Raw genomic sequence first — 16,631 nt, 5'->3', positions numbered from 1 at the left:
TGTGCTGTAATTAGCAAAATTTAAGATAACGTTTATTAATTTAATGTTTATAGTTAGGGGCTTATGTTTTCTATTTGAGTCTTCTGTTTGGTGTAAAACATTTTAAATTTCACTTGAAAAATTAAGGCTTTGTTGTCTTAATCCTATTTAAACTGTTTTGTGGTGGGATCTTTTGTTTTCCCTGCCAGGCTTTTATCCAAATTGAAATTTGGTTGGTATATCCTCTGTTTAAGGTCTTTGGCACAACTGAATGTTGTGGATAATAAAAATTGCAAATAGTTTATAATCAGTCCTTTACATGTCCCTTAGTTTCACTGGGCTTATAGCAAAACTTCCATTTCCCTTTGTACAAATAACATCAGATTTAGGCAACTGAGTCAGTGTAGAACAGGAAACTTTCTGTAAGTGGTGATAAACCAGAGATTTTTTTTCCCTGCAAAAAACATAATTTAAGAAAACCTGTTGAATTCTTACAGTTTGCATATGGTGTTTGGAGAATTGGTGTTAGTTGTACAAACTGTAGGCATCTGATAATTTATAAACATTACCTTGTGCTCCAGGGTACAGCAGTTGTGCTCCTTAACTGTGGCAGAGAGTCCAAGACAGGGATCTGAAGCTGTGGGATGAGTTTGAACCACCTGATTTTCCTTCAGCTGGGAACCACAGAGGTTGATGTTGGTGGATGTCCACGCCCACACCCAACCCCTCTCCTGGGGCATCTCCTGGAGGTTCCAAGTGAATCTCCTGGATTCACCCTCCTATATTTTGTTGCTGCTGGAGTTTTCCCATGAATGGAAATGGTAGTTTGTCTTGGAACCCCATGCCATAGATAAGAGAAGCTCTGTGCTATCAAGAAACTCAGCTTCCAAGCAGAACTCGTGTTTGATTTTACCCCGTTGTTGTCCTGGTTGTGGGCGATGACTTCTGATAAAATTCTGAGTATGAGAAGACCCAATTAAATAAACAAATACAATAAATCCTTTCATTGCCACTGATACACATTTCAAGTTGTTTATATCCAGAGTTAATCCTCAGCCTCTTCTCCTGGAGAATGGAGGCAGAGCTGGGAGTGCTGGGCAGGACAGAACACACATTGTAATCAGGCCATGCTACACCCTCTCTTATTCAACTTTACTTTCAGGGTGGAGAGGGCAGATTTTATTGTGTAGATCTTTACCACTTGGCTGGGCTGTGTTTTTCTTTAGTTATGCACAACACAAACTTGTTCTTTTAATGATATTGCTTGAAATTTCATCAGAACAGTACGAAATCATGAATATTCAAGGTGAGACATATCTTAAGAGTTCTTACTGTCTCAGTGAAAGGTATCCTTGTGATCTCTGGCATCAAGAGGAAGACGATTGAAGAAAAGATGTACAGTAATCAATTTTTGTCAGACCTTCAGGACAGGAGTAAAGGACTGTTTACTCAGTTCATGGAGTGCAGTTCATCTGTATTGACAGAGAATAAAATTCTGTTTTTATGAGTGTTCCTCTGAATTTTTCATGAAGTCTCAAAGGTGGATTTTAAAAACGAGTGTTTTATGTTTACTATCACTAGATTGAGCATCTGCCTTTAGAACTGTAGTACTTATTGAGTTTAACATGTTTTACCCATTAATTCTTAAGAATTTATTTTCTCATGAATCTGATTCTGATGATGTGCAACGTGGCTAAAGAGCACTGTATATTAGAAGTAGTTATGTAGAAGAGAAAGTATTTTCAGCTACAGTCCTTTGTGGCTGAGGTGTATCTAAATCTTCAGTTGTGTGGGTGCCAGATCCAATTTAAGTCAGATGAACTGCTGACCACTTGTAAGGAGAGAACGGAAGTCCTCAGAAAGGACTTTGATAAGTACATTTAATTTTAATATTTGCTTTCAGATTATAGAACTGAATTAATTCTGATTGTCTTAATAGCTTCTGATTAAAGTTTCCATATTAGCCCTAAGCCCCATTTCCCTGTTACACAGTCATTTGCATTCATTAATTCCTTTAAACAGCAGGAAAAGGTTGCTGCTGGTTATCTGATGGATTGGATTCTGCAGCATCAGCCATTGCTCTTGGGAAGCATCCTTGCTCTGAGGCACATTCCCTTTGCTGCAGAACAGTCAGGAAAGCTGCTGTGTTCTGTTTTAGGAAAAGCTGAGCCCGTTTTCCTGGAGCAAAGGGGGTTTTAAAGCCCTGTGTTGGAGGCACACACCCCAGCAGGCACCAGTGCCCTTCCCTGGGGCTCAGCAGCAATTGTCTGTGGATAAACCGAGTTGGACAGGAGGCTGGTGCTCACCTTGTGGGTGAGTGTTTATCAGGATTGGCAGAAGGAAGGCTCTGGCAGGAGCTTTACCATTCAATTTGCCACCTGGAAAAAGCGGAATGCTCAGCTGTCCTTGGAATTTCCTCCTGCCCACTGAAAGCTGAGGAGAAGTCGGTGTTCTGTGTTGTGCCAGTGCAGCTTCCCCCACTTGACTGGATTAACTGCTCGTTGGGATTTACAGCAGATTCCAGTTGAGGCGCTTACAGAGAGTGTGAATATTGTATTTCAAGGAAACCAGTGTAGTTTATCCCGGTTAAATGGCAAGAGATTAACAGCTCAGGGCACTTTGTTAGTGTCAGGCTTGGAATAGGCAGGCTGGTTTGGTTTGAACTGAACAGTCTGGCTTTGGACAACTTCCTCTGGAGATTGCAGGAGTTTTGTGACAATTAAACTGTCCTTTCCCATTTTTTGGCCTCTTCTCAGTCCAATATTTAATAATATTGAAGCTGTCTGAGATCAGAATAGTGCCTGGTTCAGTGTGGCTGAAGGGAAGCAGGGATGTGTGGCTCGTGAGCTGTGCCTCGTATTTCAAATGCTGGCTTGAGAATTCCTTCCAGTGTGTGGTTCTGCTGGAGTCAGGAGATCACAAATACGGATAACAGACCTTTCCTGGATATTCAGCAGTAAGTTTGGTGTTTTAAAATCCAGTGATGTAATTTAGCCTTCATACACACAAAGGGATTTAAGCTTTATGTTTTAAAATCTGGTGATGTTTTAGCCTTCCGAAACACAAAGGGGTTTAAGCTTTATGATTTTATTGTCTGCAGCACAATAAAAGGACATGACTTTGCTTTCAACTGGGCCTGCTGTTTGAAGGTTCACTAGACTCTGCAGATGCTCAGCATGCTCATAATTCTGTTCATATGTGGTTACAGTACTTCAAGGATTTATAGAACTCCCTACCCAGCAGTAGTGGGATTTAGTAGGTTGCTAAATTAGGAGAAGGTTTCTCAGTGCTTTAAGTTTATTTTTTTTTATTGTAATGTACATTCAGAAGCGTTAGAATGGAGACGGAGATTTTTTTTTCTGGCAGAAATCTGTTCTAGTATTTTATACCAGATCCTTGCAAGGACTAAGATAAACCCACGAAAGGACTCAGATCTCACCAGTTGGGGTGTAACTGCCCCAGATGAATGGAGAGAAAATTACACAGCTGTGACCTCCTTGTGCTCCTAAAGCCAGAGCTGTGTTGGTGAGACACTTTTCTTGAGACCAGGTTTGAACTGCCAGACAGGTCTCCATGGGAGCCTCAGGCTGTAGCAGTTACTGGCACCTTCCTTCCCTCTGAGCACCACCAGGTTTGTTGTGACACACCAGGTTCTGGGAGGGTTCAGCACAGGGAACCTCTCTGGGTAAATACAATAATGTGGTTGGCATTTAACTGGCTCTTTGGTGTGCTGGATATTCCAAGTGTGCCTATGGAAGCAATAAAGGGTGTGTTGCCATATTGAGTAAAACCACGAGGCAGCAATTAAACACTGTTTGCATTAAAACAGTTTGTTGTGAGTCCTCCCTTGGTGCATTGTTCTGGATGAAGATGATATATCCTGTCTGCTGTTGCTGCTAACCAGTAAAAGATTGCACATGAAAGCATATTGGGAGTATTATGGTTTCCTGTATGAGTTCTCTAGGTTTAATTGTTTATTGAAGTGTCCTTTTATCCCTGCTTTTAATTCCCCTGGGTAGCATGTGGCACATGACATGAATCCATTTTAGTTTGTGGGAGAGGCAGGATTCAGGAGTCGGGGTTAGCTTTACATCTCTGCCTCTTGACAGTCTGTTTATATAATTCTTCAGAGGTGAAAGAGGGGGACTCAGCTGTGTGAAAGTGTTCTGGCTGTGGTGTGTATTTTGCTGTGATTGCACAGGCATTTATTTCATAAGTTGTAAGTTCTTGATCTCATGAAGACCAAAATCTGGGTGATGTTGCCTACTGAATGCTGTCTGGTGTGTTTGCTGTAACCTCCAGCAGAGCATTTCTAATATTTGGCTATACATCTAAACGTGCTCCTCGACAGTATTTACGAATCAAGAGTAGCCCAAGAGGGTTTTTTAAGTAACAAATATACATTGCTTGACACAATTTAAGTGAAATGGATACGTGTTGAACCTCAGCATGAAGAGACTTCCACCAGGAGAAATGGGATGTTCAGCTGTCAAGAGAATTAGTTGTTACACCACATATACTGGTTCTGTGGACTGTGAGCTTTATGTATCTTTGGGAGCATAACATAAAGCTAAATATTTAATAATCAAAGCACTCTCATGTTGGATTGTCACCTAGTAGATGGTAACCTATTAGATAATGTCTGATTTTGTCTTGCATCTTTGGTGATGTACCAGAATAAACTCTTTTTGCCAGGTGACAAGGAGAGATGCTGCATTTCTCTGCAGCAGAGAATTCCAGTCATCTGGAAAGAGGCTCAAGTGCTCACTTTGCAGGTTCTGTGCAGAGCTGAAGGTTGCTTTCAGGGGCAGTTTTTTAGTGGGGTTTCCCTGTCTCTTAACTACTGCATAAGTTATGTTTGATCTCTTTTCCACCTGTGCTCTTCATCAAAAACCCCATACAGGGCAAAATGCTGAAACTAGAACAAGCCTTCATGTTCTGCAGAGGGGTCCAGCAGCTGGATCCCAAGTTTTCCAAGTTGGAGGGCAGTAGAGTGTAAACAAACCCTTGTGTTATCTGTTGGCTGGGCTTTTCTCCTCTGGTGCTGACTGCAGGCTTTTCTGGTGTCACACTTGGCACTGGTGGCAGTGGCTCCCCATCACTGGTAGAAGGTTTTTGAATTGCACTTCAGAGCCATCATAAATCCCAGCATAGTTAGAAACTAATTTAGATTCTCTGAGTTACTTTTGGAAAACCTACAGGGACACTCAGCTCCTCTGAACATACCTAGCCAGGATTTTGTCTCAGATATTTTTAATTTAGTAAAATGCTGATTCAGAATTAGAAAAAATAAAACACTGAAATCAGTATTGTAAATAATTTTTTTAAAAGAAACTATCAAACAGCTTGACTTTGTACTTTGTTTTCCTTTCAGTTAACAAGCACAAGCCATGGATTGAAACCACCTATCATGGCATAATTACAGAAAATGACAACACGGTGCTCTTGGACCCCCCTTTAATAGCCCTGGACAAAGATGCCCCTCTGCGGTTTGCAGGTAAAGAATTCAGCTGCATTTCTGCTTGAAGGGGTGCAAATGCTTTTTGAGGACAAATGCTGTGTGTTAGTGTGTTTTCCCTAACAGGAGTTTTTAGATCCTAGGGAGTCTTTGCCCATGGAGCAGAGTTTTATTTCAGATTTACAGCTGTATCCAGGTGTCCAAAGCAGAGCTCTCTCTATTGCAGGTATCCCATGCTGCTTCACTTTCATGTGCAGATGTTCATTTTTCTGGTGTTTTATTTTTCTTCCTCAATCCTCTAGATTCCACATTTCACAGCATTCAGTCTGGGACTTCTGAAACAATGATTTTTCTTATCATTCTCAAGCATTTGGTTTTCTTGCTGGTTTTGATTTGTGTCTTAACAGAGTGAAAATACTAATTAATAGAATTTAGATTGCATGTCTGTGATAGGTTTGCTTAACAGTCTGGGGTATTTAAAAAAATGGATGACCTCTTCTGGCTGAAGAAAAGGGTTTTCTGGCTGAAGAAAAGGGTTTTCTGCTCTAGCAAAGACTACAAAGAATGATGCAAAAGATATTTGCAAAATGTGGGTTAATCCTTCACTTTGAACATAGGACTGAAAGGTGACATTTTTCTTACACACTTAGGCAGTAGATTTTTTTCTGAAAACTGCTGTTTAACAATACTGAGTTCATGATTTGGATGCAGTGTTGTGGAAAGTACTTTTTTTTCTTTTTTTTAGTTTGACCAAGTATTAGAAAGATGTGTTTGAAGAATACCACTGGGCATCTGCAGGTGTTTAAATTACTTGTAGCAGATAACACAAGCTTAAATTGGATATTTGCAAGAAGCTTCCTTGGTTAAGTAAAATTTATGAGCTGAGAATCCTAAAGGATGTGACATGAGCCATTTTTGGGAGCATTGCTTCAAGGAGGAAGGGATAGGAAAGGGGAGTAATTAAATTAAATTAACAACCATTTGAAGTGTTCAGCAATGCATTGTGTGCTGGAGTGTTACAGCAGTTTGGTCACAATTTTCTTAAAGTGGTGCTTAAAGTAACAGTTTTGTTGCCTTGTCATAAGGCTGTAATTATCTCCAAGGAAGTTGGAGATAATGGTAAATTCAGAAGTTCAGAGATAAACCTCTGAAATTCAGACTTTTTCTCATGGATACATATGGCTGAGGCTCCTCAGGGATCTTAGCTGGAAATAAAACTGCTGTCTTTGTACAGAACCCTTTTCCTGATGAAGGAGCTCGTGTTGGGATCCATGAAATCTGTTCAGGAGAAAGAGGTTTGGGAAGGCTGACTTGTGTCCTCAGTGCTGAGGAGAACATCAATCCCCTCTCACAGTTCTTTAGTGCTTTAAATGGAGGTGCTGGTAGTTTGGCAGCACAGAATGGATTCTGAAAATGGCAATTTTGTACCTCTTGGATAGTAATGTTTTCAGGAAAATCCTGTCAGAGTATTTCCAAATGTGTTGTCAGGTTTGCAGAGGAAAATCTGATGGCAAAGCATCACTCAAATGAGCCTTTTTCCATTGGGTTGGTCTGAATTGGATAAACCTGCTTTCATTTAATGAACCTTTTTACCACCTGGGAGTTGATTTTATTAACTGTTTGTATAAACTATATATTTTGGCTTTCAAAAACTGACAATTCTTAAGCAACAGCAGCAGCCCAACAGATTTAAAGAAATCAAATTTTGACTATAGCACGCTGAGGTTGTGAAGAAATTCTCCTCAGGACGAGACTGTTGGGTTTGAATTGCAGGAATTTTGAATGCCATGGGGATCTGGAAAAGTGTTTGTTTGCCATTAAATGGAACAGTGCTTGAGCCTGGCCTTGAGGAGCCCAGCTGACTCTGCTCCCAGCTCTGGCTGGGGGGCTCTGCTCCTGTCCTGGCACAGACAATAGTGGTGCTGGTGTCCAGCAGATCTCTGGGGGTGTTCAGGTGGGAGAAGCCCATTAGACCAGGGATGTGTTTTCACAGCAAAACAAAGCATTTTCAGGATTAAGTGGACCTATTTCAGCCCTTACTGGTCTAGTCCTACTTATAAACCAAATTTATTCATGCTTCAAAAGGCTGGATGTTTTAATTAACTGTGCCCTCTAGCTGAGCTGTGAAACTTCTGAACTGTGTGCAGGTTTAAAAGATTTTAAGTAGAGCTTTTTGCTTTATTTCAGTTTTGAGCATGTCAAAACATCCTGAAACTAGTTCATTGAGGTGCTTTGTGGCACATGAACTGTGGGGCAGGGAAAAGCAATATTTTATAGCTTTGCTGACTGTGTGCCGTGGGTAGGATCCTAAAATTCGGGTGTGCAAAGATAAGTAGGGTTATAGAGACCTTTATTTCTAGTGTTCTTTGTATGGTTTTAAATCTGAAATGACACACTTTGGAGAACAGAGTTTGATGTTGTGCCAGGTTGCTCTGCCAAACTGCCTGACGTGTAGGGACCCCATGGAATCAGTCTTTGCCCCATGATTGTTACAGAGCTGCTTGAGGAGACAATGACCATTCTTGTTTCTCAGTGAAACTCCTGTGTTGGAATTTGATCCCAAGTGGTTTTGCTGTAAAAAATAAAATAAAGGATGGCACATTTTCTGTTGTACGTTCGAGTAATTTGTGTCTAAAATCAGTTTGATGTCTGAAGCTCTCAGTGGGGATTTCCCCTTTACTGTGCAAAAAGGAGCTGATTTTTTTATTGCATTTGAAGCAGACAATGTTATATCTGGATGCCTCCACAGAGCTGAATGTGTTTTGTTATGAGAGTGTAAGGCAGGGTCTCGCTGGCCAGATGTTGGAAATGTTTCCCCTGTGGAAGGAAATGTTTCCTTGGCTTTTTGATGTGCCTGTAATAGGGCTTTAATCCCTCTTCCCCCACCCCTGGAGAAAACCACTTCTCAGCCACAATCCTTTATTTTCCCCTTGCTGCTCTGGGATGCAAAAAGTATTTTTGTGGGGGTTAGGAATTCTGTGGCTTAAAGCATGAATATGTGTAGAGCTTTGGAAAGGATCTTGCAGGATCTCTATTCATACTTTTAAAAAGGCTCAAAAAATCCAGGAAGCCCTCGGGTCCCTGTCCCTGGGGGCAGGTTCCCATGTTGGGCTGGGACAGTGCTGATGCCTCCAGTTTGTTTGGAAAGAAATGGGATGGAGAGATGAATGACACTGGAATCAAACAGATTTTGATCTTGTCTCTTCCAATGAACAATTCAATTGCACAGCTGGGTGGCAAAACTTAAGAGGGAATTTTGTTGCAATAGAATTTCAGCCGTTTTTGCATCAAATGTAAAGTGTGCATGAAGTGATGTAACAGTTTTGTGCTTAGAAATACTTGTTTAGAAGGTGATCTGTGCATGTTGAAATGGGAGACTTTCCTAGAGGCTTTCCATGATCCTCATGCTGCTTGGTTGGAGCTGGGAGAATATACTTTCTCCTTCTGTGGAATGGAAATGGAGAGAGATTCCCAAGTCTGAAGAGTGTCCAGTCAAATACTGTATGTGTTTACATGTTTAATGTACTTGGTATGTTAAATAAAGTAATTTATTTAATATACTTAGTACATTAAATAAAGTATGTAGTTTAAATATCTTATGAAACTTTTTATTAGCTATATAATTATTTTACATCATTGTATCATAACAGTACAGAAAGATAGAACAGTAAAACTCAACAAAACCTTAAAATTCTACCCAATTCTCCCTGTCTTTTAACTGTGCTACACCAGAAAGGAGAAATACAGAAGTCCTTTAGGATCCAGGGTTGCTGAATATTTTCTGGGTAACACAAGTTCCTCAGACCTGTGTTATGTGTAAAATGAAATGGTTTTTCACCTGTCAGTAGAGCTGGGTGAAACACTGTAAAGTGCTGTCCTGGTTATTTACCTGAACAGTTTCCAACATGTTAAATACAAATTAATTTGTGGATTGATCATCATTCTGGTCCTGGTAGAGGAGAGAATTTTATTTCAGTAACGTATCTCAATTTCAGAATGAAATGAGAATAAGCATTAAGCAATTATTCTTCTGAGAAACATGTGGCAGAGCCAGAGTGCCCCTCAGACTGAAGCTTTCCACCTTGAGCAGCACCTGGAGACACACAGATATTTACTGGAGAGCTGATTTCTGTCTTATGCTCAGGAACCAAAACTGGAATGCCTGAATTTCCTGGCAGCCACGTCAGGGTTGGTGCCAGAGCTCCAGGTCACTGGAGATGATAAAGAACTGACCAGTTCTTAAACAGCCTCCCCTTTCCCAAGTAGGTAATTGCCCCATTAATCCACTTCTCCCTCTTCTCTCATTCCAGGCTTTCTGCTTTAATGTTCTCTTCCAGTTATTTTGTTCCTGTACTTTGTGTTTCACACACAGTGCTTGGCTCTCAGTGTTCCTGGAAGGGAGCAGGGAGGTGGGTGTACAGGAGTGAAGAGATGGAATATGTAAAAGCTTTGCAGTTGGAATGTCACTTCTGGCTGATCAGTGGTGTCAGCCATGAATTTAAACAGTGTAAAATTTTCTTCAATGATCCTATTGCCAAAACACGTGAAAATCTGGGATTATATTTATATCCTGCATAAGAATAGACTGAAATAAATTATGTGGGTGCCACAAGAGGCAGCATTCTTGGTGTGTTAAAATAAAGAGCTGATCATAAATCCAGGGATTACCTGAAGTGAGTTTCAGGGAGACCCTGTTGAGAGCTATTTCAGAAACTGGCTCCTTTTAAAATGGTCTAGAAATCATGTTAAGGTAATTTTTCTTACTTATATTTCCACTTCAGTATTAAACTGTAAATTTGCCTTCAGTAAAATATTTCTCTGTAACTAAAGTGCCTCATTTCTTTCTGAGGCCACTCTGGGATGGAGACTTGAAAGTGTTCCTGCAGATTGCTGGAAATGTTTGAGAATTAACAGATCTGGTAAAAGTGCTTTTGAGGGTCCAGGTTTGCTTTATTGTACAGGATTTCAGGGTTAAAGATGATGGTAATCAGGAAAAAAAATAATGGATCTGCTGGATAATGTGTAAAAGGTGGTAGTTTGGGGGTTTAACAGGTCATGATTTCCAGGGGTTAACTGTCTTTTCATTAAAACTGAACCAGGTGCCTCTCACAGTCATGTCACACCCCTGTAAAACTCTGTTATATCCAAGGTCTCCTCAAAGCCTGGAGGATCCAGGACACTGTGGAGGCTTCTCCTTTCCTGGGGTGGCTGGAGGGGGTGACCAGGCTGCTCTGGGGCATCCTCAGTTCTGACAGCTGGATATTTTTGAGTACTGCACCTTTTCTGTCCAGCACTGCAGCATTTCAGCAGTAGGATGAGGTGGTTGCTTGTTTAACCTGGAAAAGCAGTGTGCTGCTAGGAAAATACAGAGTTCCCCCCCTCCCCCATTCTTTTAATTAAGATTTTATGTTCTTCAGGATCACAGTTTAATGTGTGTATTTTTTCATCATGAGTTATGGCAATACTGTCAAGTTGGGTTTGCAATTTTACAAATGCTGGGGGTTCCACAACCTAAAGTGAGAAAAATTTATGTGGAAACACAAAAATCCCATGACTGTCCTAAAAAAAAAAAATACCTTTTTATCTGGAACTCAAAAAGGGAGTATGAAGTTTTGTAATTGTAGAAATGTGGTGGTTTCAATATAGTAGATAAAACCTGGTTTGAATTATCTGTCTTTTTTAAATAGTATAGTATGAATAAATTCAGATCAGTTCTACTTTATGGATAGTTGTTCATCACCATGGAATTTTGAAAATATCTCTTGTTTAGCAGGTGGAAAAAAAAAAAAAGAAAAGAAAAAACGAAAAAGCCTTTTGATGAACTTACTAAATACTGTAAAATTCTACAAATGGCAACCTGGAGTTAAAAGATTAAATCATATTTAACATAACTAAAACTCTAAAATTGTAACAGTTGCAGCAAATCACCACTGGAATTTTAAAATACAGTTTTCCCAAAGCTTTTCTGTGTAATGTGTGCATCTTTGCCTTTTCCTTATTTGCTCCCGTTCAACCTTTCCTGTTACTGACTTGGGTTTATCTTTTCTCCCTTTAGAGAGTTTTGAGGTGACAGTCACCAAAGAAGGTGATAAAGGGTTCTTTCTATCCCTTTTATGAATATTAACCTACTAACTTTGGTTATGAAATGGGGAATCAGCACTGAAACAGAAGATCCTGTCATGCACTTTTGTCCCATTTATTCTCCCAGTTTTTTTCTATTTTAAAATATATTGATTAAAAACCGTTATGTAACCAAACCCTTGGTTAGAAATATCTGTAAATCAGACATCCATTTGAACCATTTGGGGTTATTGTACCTTGTGTGGACACTGAAGAAGTTGGTTTGGGGGAAAATTAGCATTTTTGGGTATTTTTACTTACAGCTTCTTTGGGACATCTGAAGTTTTTTCAAGTGCTTTGTAAAGTAATATAGAAGTGCTGAAGCATTACAGCCCCTTCCCTGCAGAACATATCCTTCAGTACTTTCTTCATGAGTTTAAATATGAATCAAACCCCCCTTTTTTTTTGAAGGCCTCTAGACATGTTTACAGCAGGAGAGCATTCTTGGTACTATGGTACCACTGCAGCTATAACAGCAAAACAGTGGGGTTTGGTGGTGGAAGAAAATCACCTTCCAAACCTGAGTTATACAGGTCAAAACCCAGTGTGGGTGCTCAGACAGCTTGAGTGGCTTTTGTTGTGTGCTGGGCTTACCCAGCTGTGCCAGCCAGAGTCTTGCAGTGCAATCTGAGGCTTAGATGTGTTTCCAAACGATGTGCTAGGGACTGCTCTTCCAGGTCTGTGGGATGAAGGGTTTGGACAGAAGCACAGCCTCCTGAAACATTCCATGTGAGAGCTCCCTTGACTGACACTGGCCTGTGTTAGGAGATAGCTGTTGAAATGGATGCCTGAGAAGTTGGTATTTCTACCTTTCTCATTCAGTAGTTTATTTTGATTCCCTAATTTTAGCCAGGTACATTGCACAGGAAGACTTTGCCCTTTGATCTGTTGACAGAATTTCTGTAATTCTGGTGCTGAACCTGTACTCGGAGCTTTTTCATCCCTCGACTCGTAACTGTGCATTTTAACCTTCTGCTCTGGTCAAAACGAGCCAGCTGCCCAGCTATTCCCAGTAGCTTGGCATAGAAGACATTACCAGTGGCCTTGGCTGTGTGCTCACATAAGATCTACTCTTACCCTAGAGCTATCTCAAGTACTCCTGTGAAATGCCTGTCTACATTTCTCTTTTTCTCTTTTGTCCTCCTGCATGAATGGATGCAAAGTAAACAAGTTGCTTGGAAGGGCAGACGTTTGCTTCTGTTTTTACTAAAGTTCCCAGAAATCACCCATTTTAAAGCACAGTGCTCTTGCTTTGTCCACAGACCCTCACAAACCCTTGGCTGCAAAATATTCGGTCGTTTTATTTTATAAACGTGTCGCCGACTTCGGCCGGTTCTGACCTCTCTCCCTTTGGCTCTGTAGGTGAGATCTGTGGATTTAAAATTCACGGGCAGAATGTTCCCTTTGAAGCAGTGGTGGTGGATAAATCCACTGGTGAGGGAATAATCCGCTCGAAGGAGAAGCTGGACTGCGAGCTGCAGAAGGACTACACCTTCACCATCCAGGCCTACGACTGCGGGAAGGGACCGGACGGGGCAAATTCCAAAAAATCCCACAAGTGAGTCAATCTGGGCTGGGCTGAGGGGAAGTTTGGTTGCAAGGGGTCTCCTGCTTGTGGTGCTTTATTGTCTGTGTAGAGTAAATGTAACCCAAGTGTTAATACTGGAAGACTTTTTTCATATAAACCCAGAATCACAAAATGGGTTGGAAGGACCACAGTGGGTCATCTGGTGCAACCTCCCTGCTCCAGCAGGGTCCTAATGGGGATAAAAAGAGCAACCAAATGGACATGAACTGCTTGGACATCTCTTCATTTGTATTTTATGTGGCACTACTTCATCCCTTGATGGCTCTGAATTTACATTAGAAAATAGTGTGGGGATAGAAGCAGAAAAAATGTTGATACACTTAAAATGTGGCTCAAGTTGATACAGAGTTTGGGTGGGATACTGAGCCTGGATATTGTTTCAGAATTCAGTTTCTAAATCCCAAAACCTGGTTCAAGAAGTCAATCTATATTAAACTTAACAAAATGCAAAAGAAGACACGTTGTTATCGTTTGCAGACAGCCCCACCAAAAGAACCCAAGATCAATAGCACAGGGCTCATCTCTGCCTAGATTAAAGAATGGGAACAAAGCAATCTTCAGCTAATCTTTAGCTAAAGAAAAACCACAATATAAAATACCCTCTACAAAATCCACTTGAGAATCACTGTTTAACACCCTGGTGTAAACATCTGCAGAGCACGTGGGAGATGAGCTGCTGTGTGAGGCAAAGAAGGCAGTAAATAAGATCCAGAACAGACTAGCAGAGGTCAGCTTGGTGACAAACACAAGTGTGCTTCAAAATAGGCAGCAGAATGTAACCTCCTGAAGGATTGCACTTATGGAAAATAGCTGTGTCCTTAAACTGTTTGGTACTCAATTTGACTTTTGAAAGAAGATTTCAAAGAGAAAGATGACAACAAATGTTTTGTTGGGTTGGCTGGAATTATATTCTTTGTTCAGGTCCTCCTCCACACTGTAGAATTTATCTGTATTTTTCTACCTGTGCTGGTTGAGATAAAAACTTTCCTCTGATGGCTCTAGTAAAAATTAGGATTATCCAAATTGAGGCTATGTTGTGAACATCCAGCAGCACACTCTGCTACTGTTCTCCCACAGCAGAATGATGGGTTTTCACAATCTACATCTACAAACCACAGTTCACATTCCCCTGGCCCATGGCTGGCTGTGTTATGGGGATTTTTGTGGTTTTTAACAGTCTTGGAAGTGTAGACCTACAAGTCAGAAATGTACAGTTTGTTTGGTACCTTTTTTTTTGGTGGTGTTTATTTAGCACATAGGATAAAATAAAACCTTAAAGATCTTTCTCAGCATAATCATTAATAAACTCCTGCTTTTATGGAAGGACTGTAATTATTGAATTCTTTATTAGTTACTTTCCATCATTCATCTTTTCTCCTCGGTCAGTGACAGAAACTGCTTTATTTTTCCTATTCTGTGTAAACCAGCAATCAGTGACAGGCATGAAAGGATGGAATTCAAGATCCAATCTGTTTTGGATTATCCAGCAAGCTGCATGATGTGTTAAAGTGTATCTGCCACTTCTGTGATTCTTCCATTTAAATTGTCTGGTTTCTCATTTCTCCATCTAACAAATAAGCCTGTTTTCACTGACTTACACAGCTGAGTACTTTATTAGCCAAAGAAAGCCAATCAAATGCACTTGACTGAGCTCTTAGTCTAAGACCAGTCTTAACTGTCACTCTTGTTCACATAAAATAAAATTGGAGTGTTCATATCAAATACTCTGACAGCAGGGAAGAACTTGGACTATACTGTTTTAACAAAAGTAAAAGCCTATTTTGTCACAGCTCTGTTTCGTTGCAGTTCTGTAAAATGGTGCCAATTTTATGGTTGCAATGCAAGGGTTTGAATGTTATTTGCAAATAAATAACAGTAGTAAACAATAACGTAGAATTGCACTGATTTATATGGCAACACACTGGAAAAACACCCACGGCTCTCCTAGTTAGGGTAGTTTTTGAGACTGTTGGCTTTATTAGTCATTTCTTCCTGAGGGCTGGAATTCCGAAGGACGGGTTCACGTGGAGAAGAGCGAGCTGTTGTACCAGAAGTCCTGGCATGAGCAGGAGCTGTGCAGCCTCCAGGCTGACCTGTGTGTGTGTTCTTCCAGAGCCACAGTCCACATCCAGGTGACCTGTGTGTGTGTTCTTCCAGAGCCACAGTCCACATCCAGGTGAACGACGTGAACGAGTACGCGCCGGTGTTCAAGGAGAAGTCCTACAAGGCCACGGTGATCGAGGGCAAGAGGTACGACAACATCCTCAAGGTGGAGGCCGTGGATGCAGATTGTTCCCCCCAGTTCAGCCAGATCTGCAGCTACGAGATTGTGACTCCAGATGTGCCCTTTGCCATTGACAAGGATGGTGAGTGCAGTGGGAATTGTTGTCATCTGTCACCCAACAAACGTGATTCCGATGGTCAGCACAGAAGTACAGCAGGCCTGTTTAACCCCTCCCTAAACACAGTTAAACAGAGGTGTTCAGTCTGAATTAATAATGAACAGTCTTTTAATGCCAGTACCATGTGCTGTCACTGATGGCAGGAGCAGATGGGGGGTTGCATCTCTGTTTCTTGTAAAATGCTTTTCAAACTAAAGGAAATATAGTAATTGTCTGATGTTTTAAACCACCTCTTACTAGGTCTGTCTTGTCCATTCTGTGTTAGGATAACTCGTGCTACTTAGCTTTCAAAAATGGGATTCCACCTGTGCTTTACACATTTGTGATGCTCATGTGTGGCTGGAGTTTCATGGCTATTGCTTTTGAAGTGTAGTCATTTCTTTAGGTCATTTCCTGACCTCCAGTGATCTGTGGACCTTTCAAAATCTATAGGTAGTTTTAGTGGTTCAAGCAAGCTGGTTAAGTAAAGTGAACAGTTTTCAGTGGGCTTTTAGTTTGAGTTTTTTGGGGGATCCACATTGTCTATAGGTTTGCAAATTTAAAAAAAAAGATAGAGAATGCTGGCATAATCCAAACAGTTTATGTATCAGTTACCACCCAGGAGCAATTTCATTTTGAGATAATATACTATTAAGAGCCTGAGATGTATATACCTGCTGTTCTGTGTCTGTGTGCTCATCTCTGGATTAATGTAATTTGTAAGGATCTGGGCCTGATGTCTGACATTGAAAAGTCAAATAGTGAAGGGTAATTCCCTCACAGGGGTGTCTGTTAAAGTCTTGGGTATCTGTGTGAAGCACAGAGCTGGTACCTGAACTCATTTAATGCAGCAACGACCCCGAGAAATGATATCGATGTCTGATCATTGCTTTTTTTGTGTGTGCCAGGTTATATAAAAAACACAGAGAAGCTGAGCTATGGTAAAGAACATCAGTATAAACTGACAGTAACAGCATATGACTGTGGGAAGAAGAGAGCTGCTGAGGATGTGTTGGTTAAAATTAGCATTAAGCCTACGTGCAAGCCTGGCTGGCAAGGTTGGTTTGCTCTCCTTTATCTCTGCTGTTAGCACTTGCTCCTACCT

At 40.8% G+C, this 16,631-nt stretch overlaps 1 protein-coding gene across 4 annotated transcripts in view; it reads left to right on the top strand.

Moving 5' to 3' along the window:
* Nucleotides 1-16,631, top strand: part of CLSTN1 (calsyntenin 1) — a 37,617-nt gene that overhangs the window by 3,736 nt on the left and 17,250 nt on the right. For 2 of the 4 annotated variants that reach the window (XM_064678520.1, XM_064678518.1), the window contains exons 2-6: nt 5,354-5,476; nt 11,493-11,522; nt 12,920-13,115; nt 15,303-15,511; nt 16,435-16,584. In XM_064678520.1, coding sequence (XP_064534590.1) covers nt 5,354-5,476; nt 11,493-11,522; nt 12,920-13,115; nt 15,303-15,511; nt 16,435-16,584 — 708 coding nt within the window. The remainder of the gene's footprint in view (nt 1-5,353; nt 5,477-11,492; nt 11,523-12,919; nt 13,116-15,302; nt 15,512-16,434; nt 16,585-16,631) is intronic. The other 2 variants (XM_064678519.1, XM_064678517.1) reach the window with 1 other exon arrangement.

This window comes from Pseudopipra pipra, chromosome 22 (genome assembly GCF_036250125.1).
Source record: "Pseudopipra pipra isolate bDixPip1 chromosome 22, bDixPip1.hap1, whole genome shotgun sequence".
Classification (NCBI taxonomy): domain Eukaryota; kingdom Metazoa; phylum Chordata; class Aves; order Passeriformes; family Pipridae; genus Pseudopipra; species Pseudopipra pipra.
The sequence above is the reverse complement of the archived record's forward strand: the minus strand, read 5'-3'. Positions and strand labels throughout refer to the sequence as shown.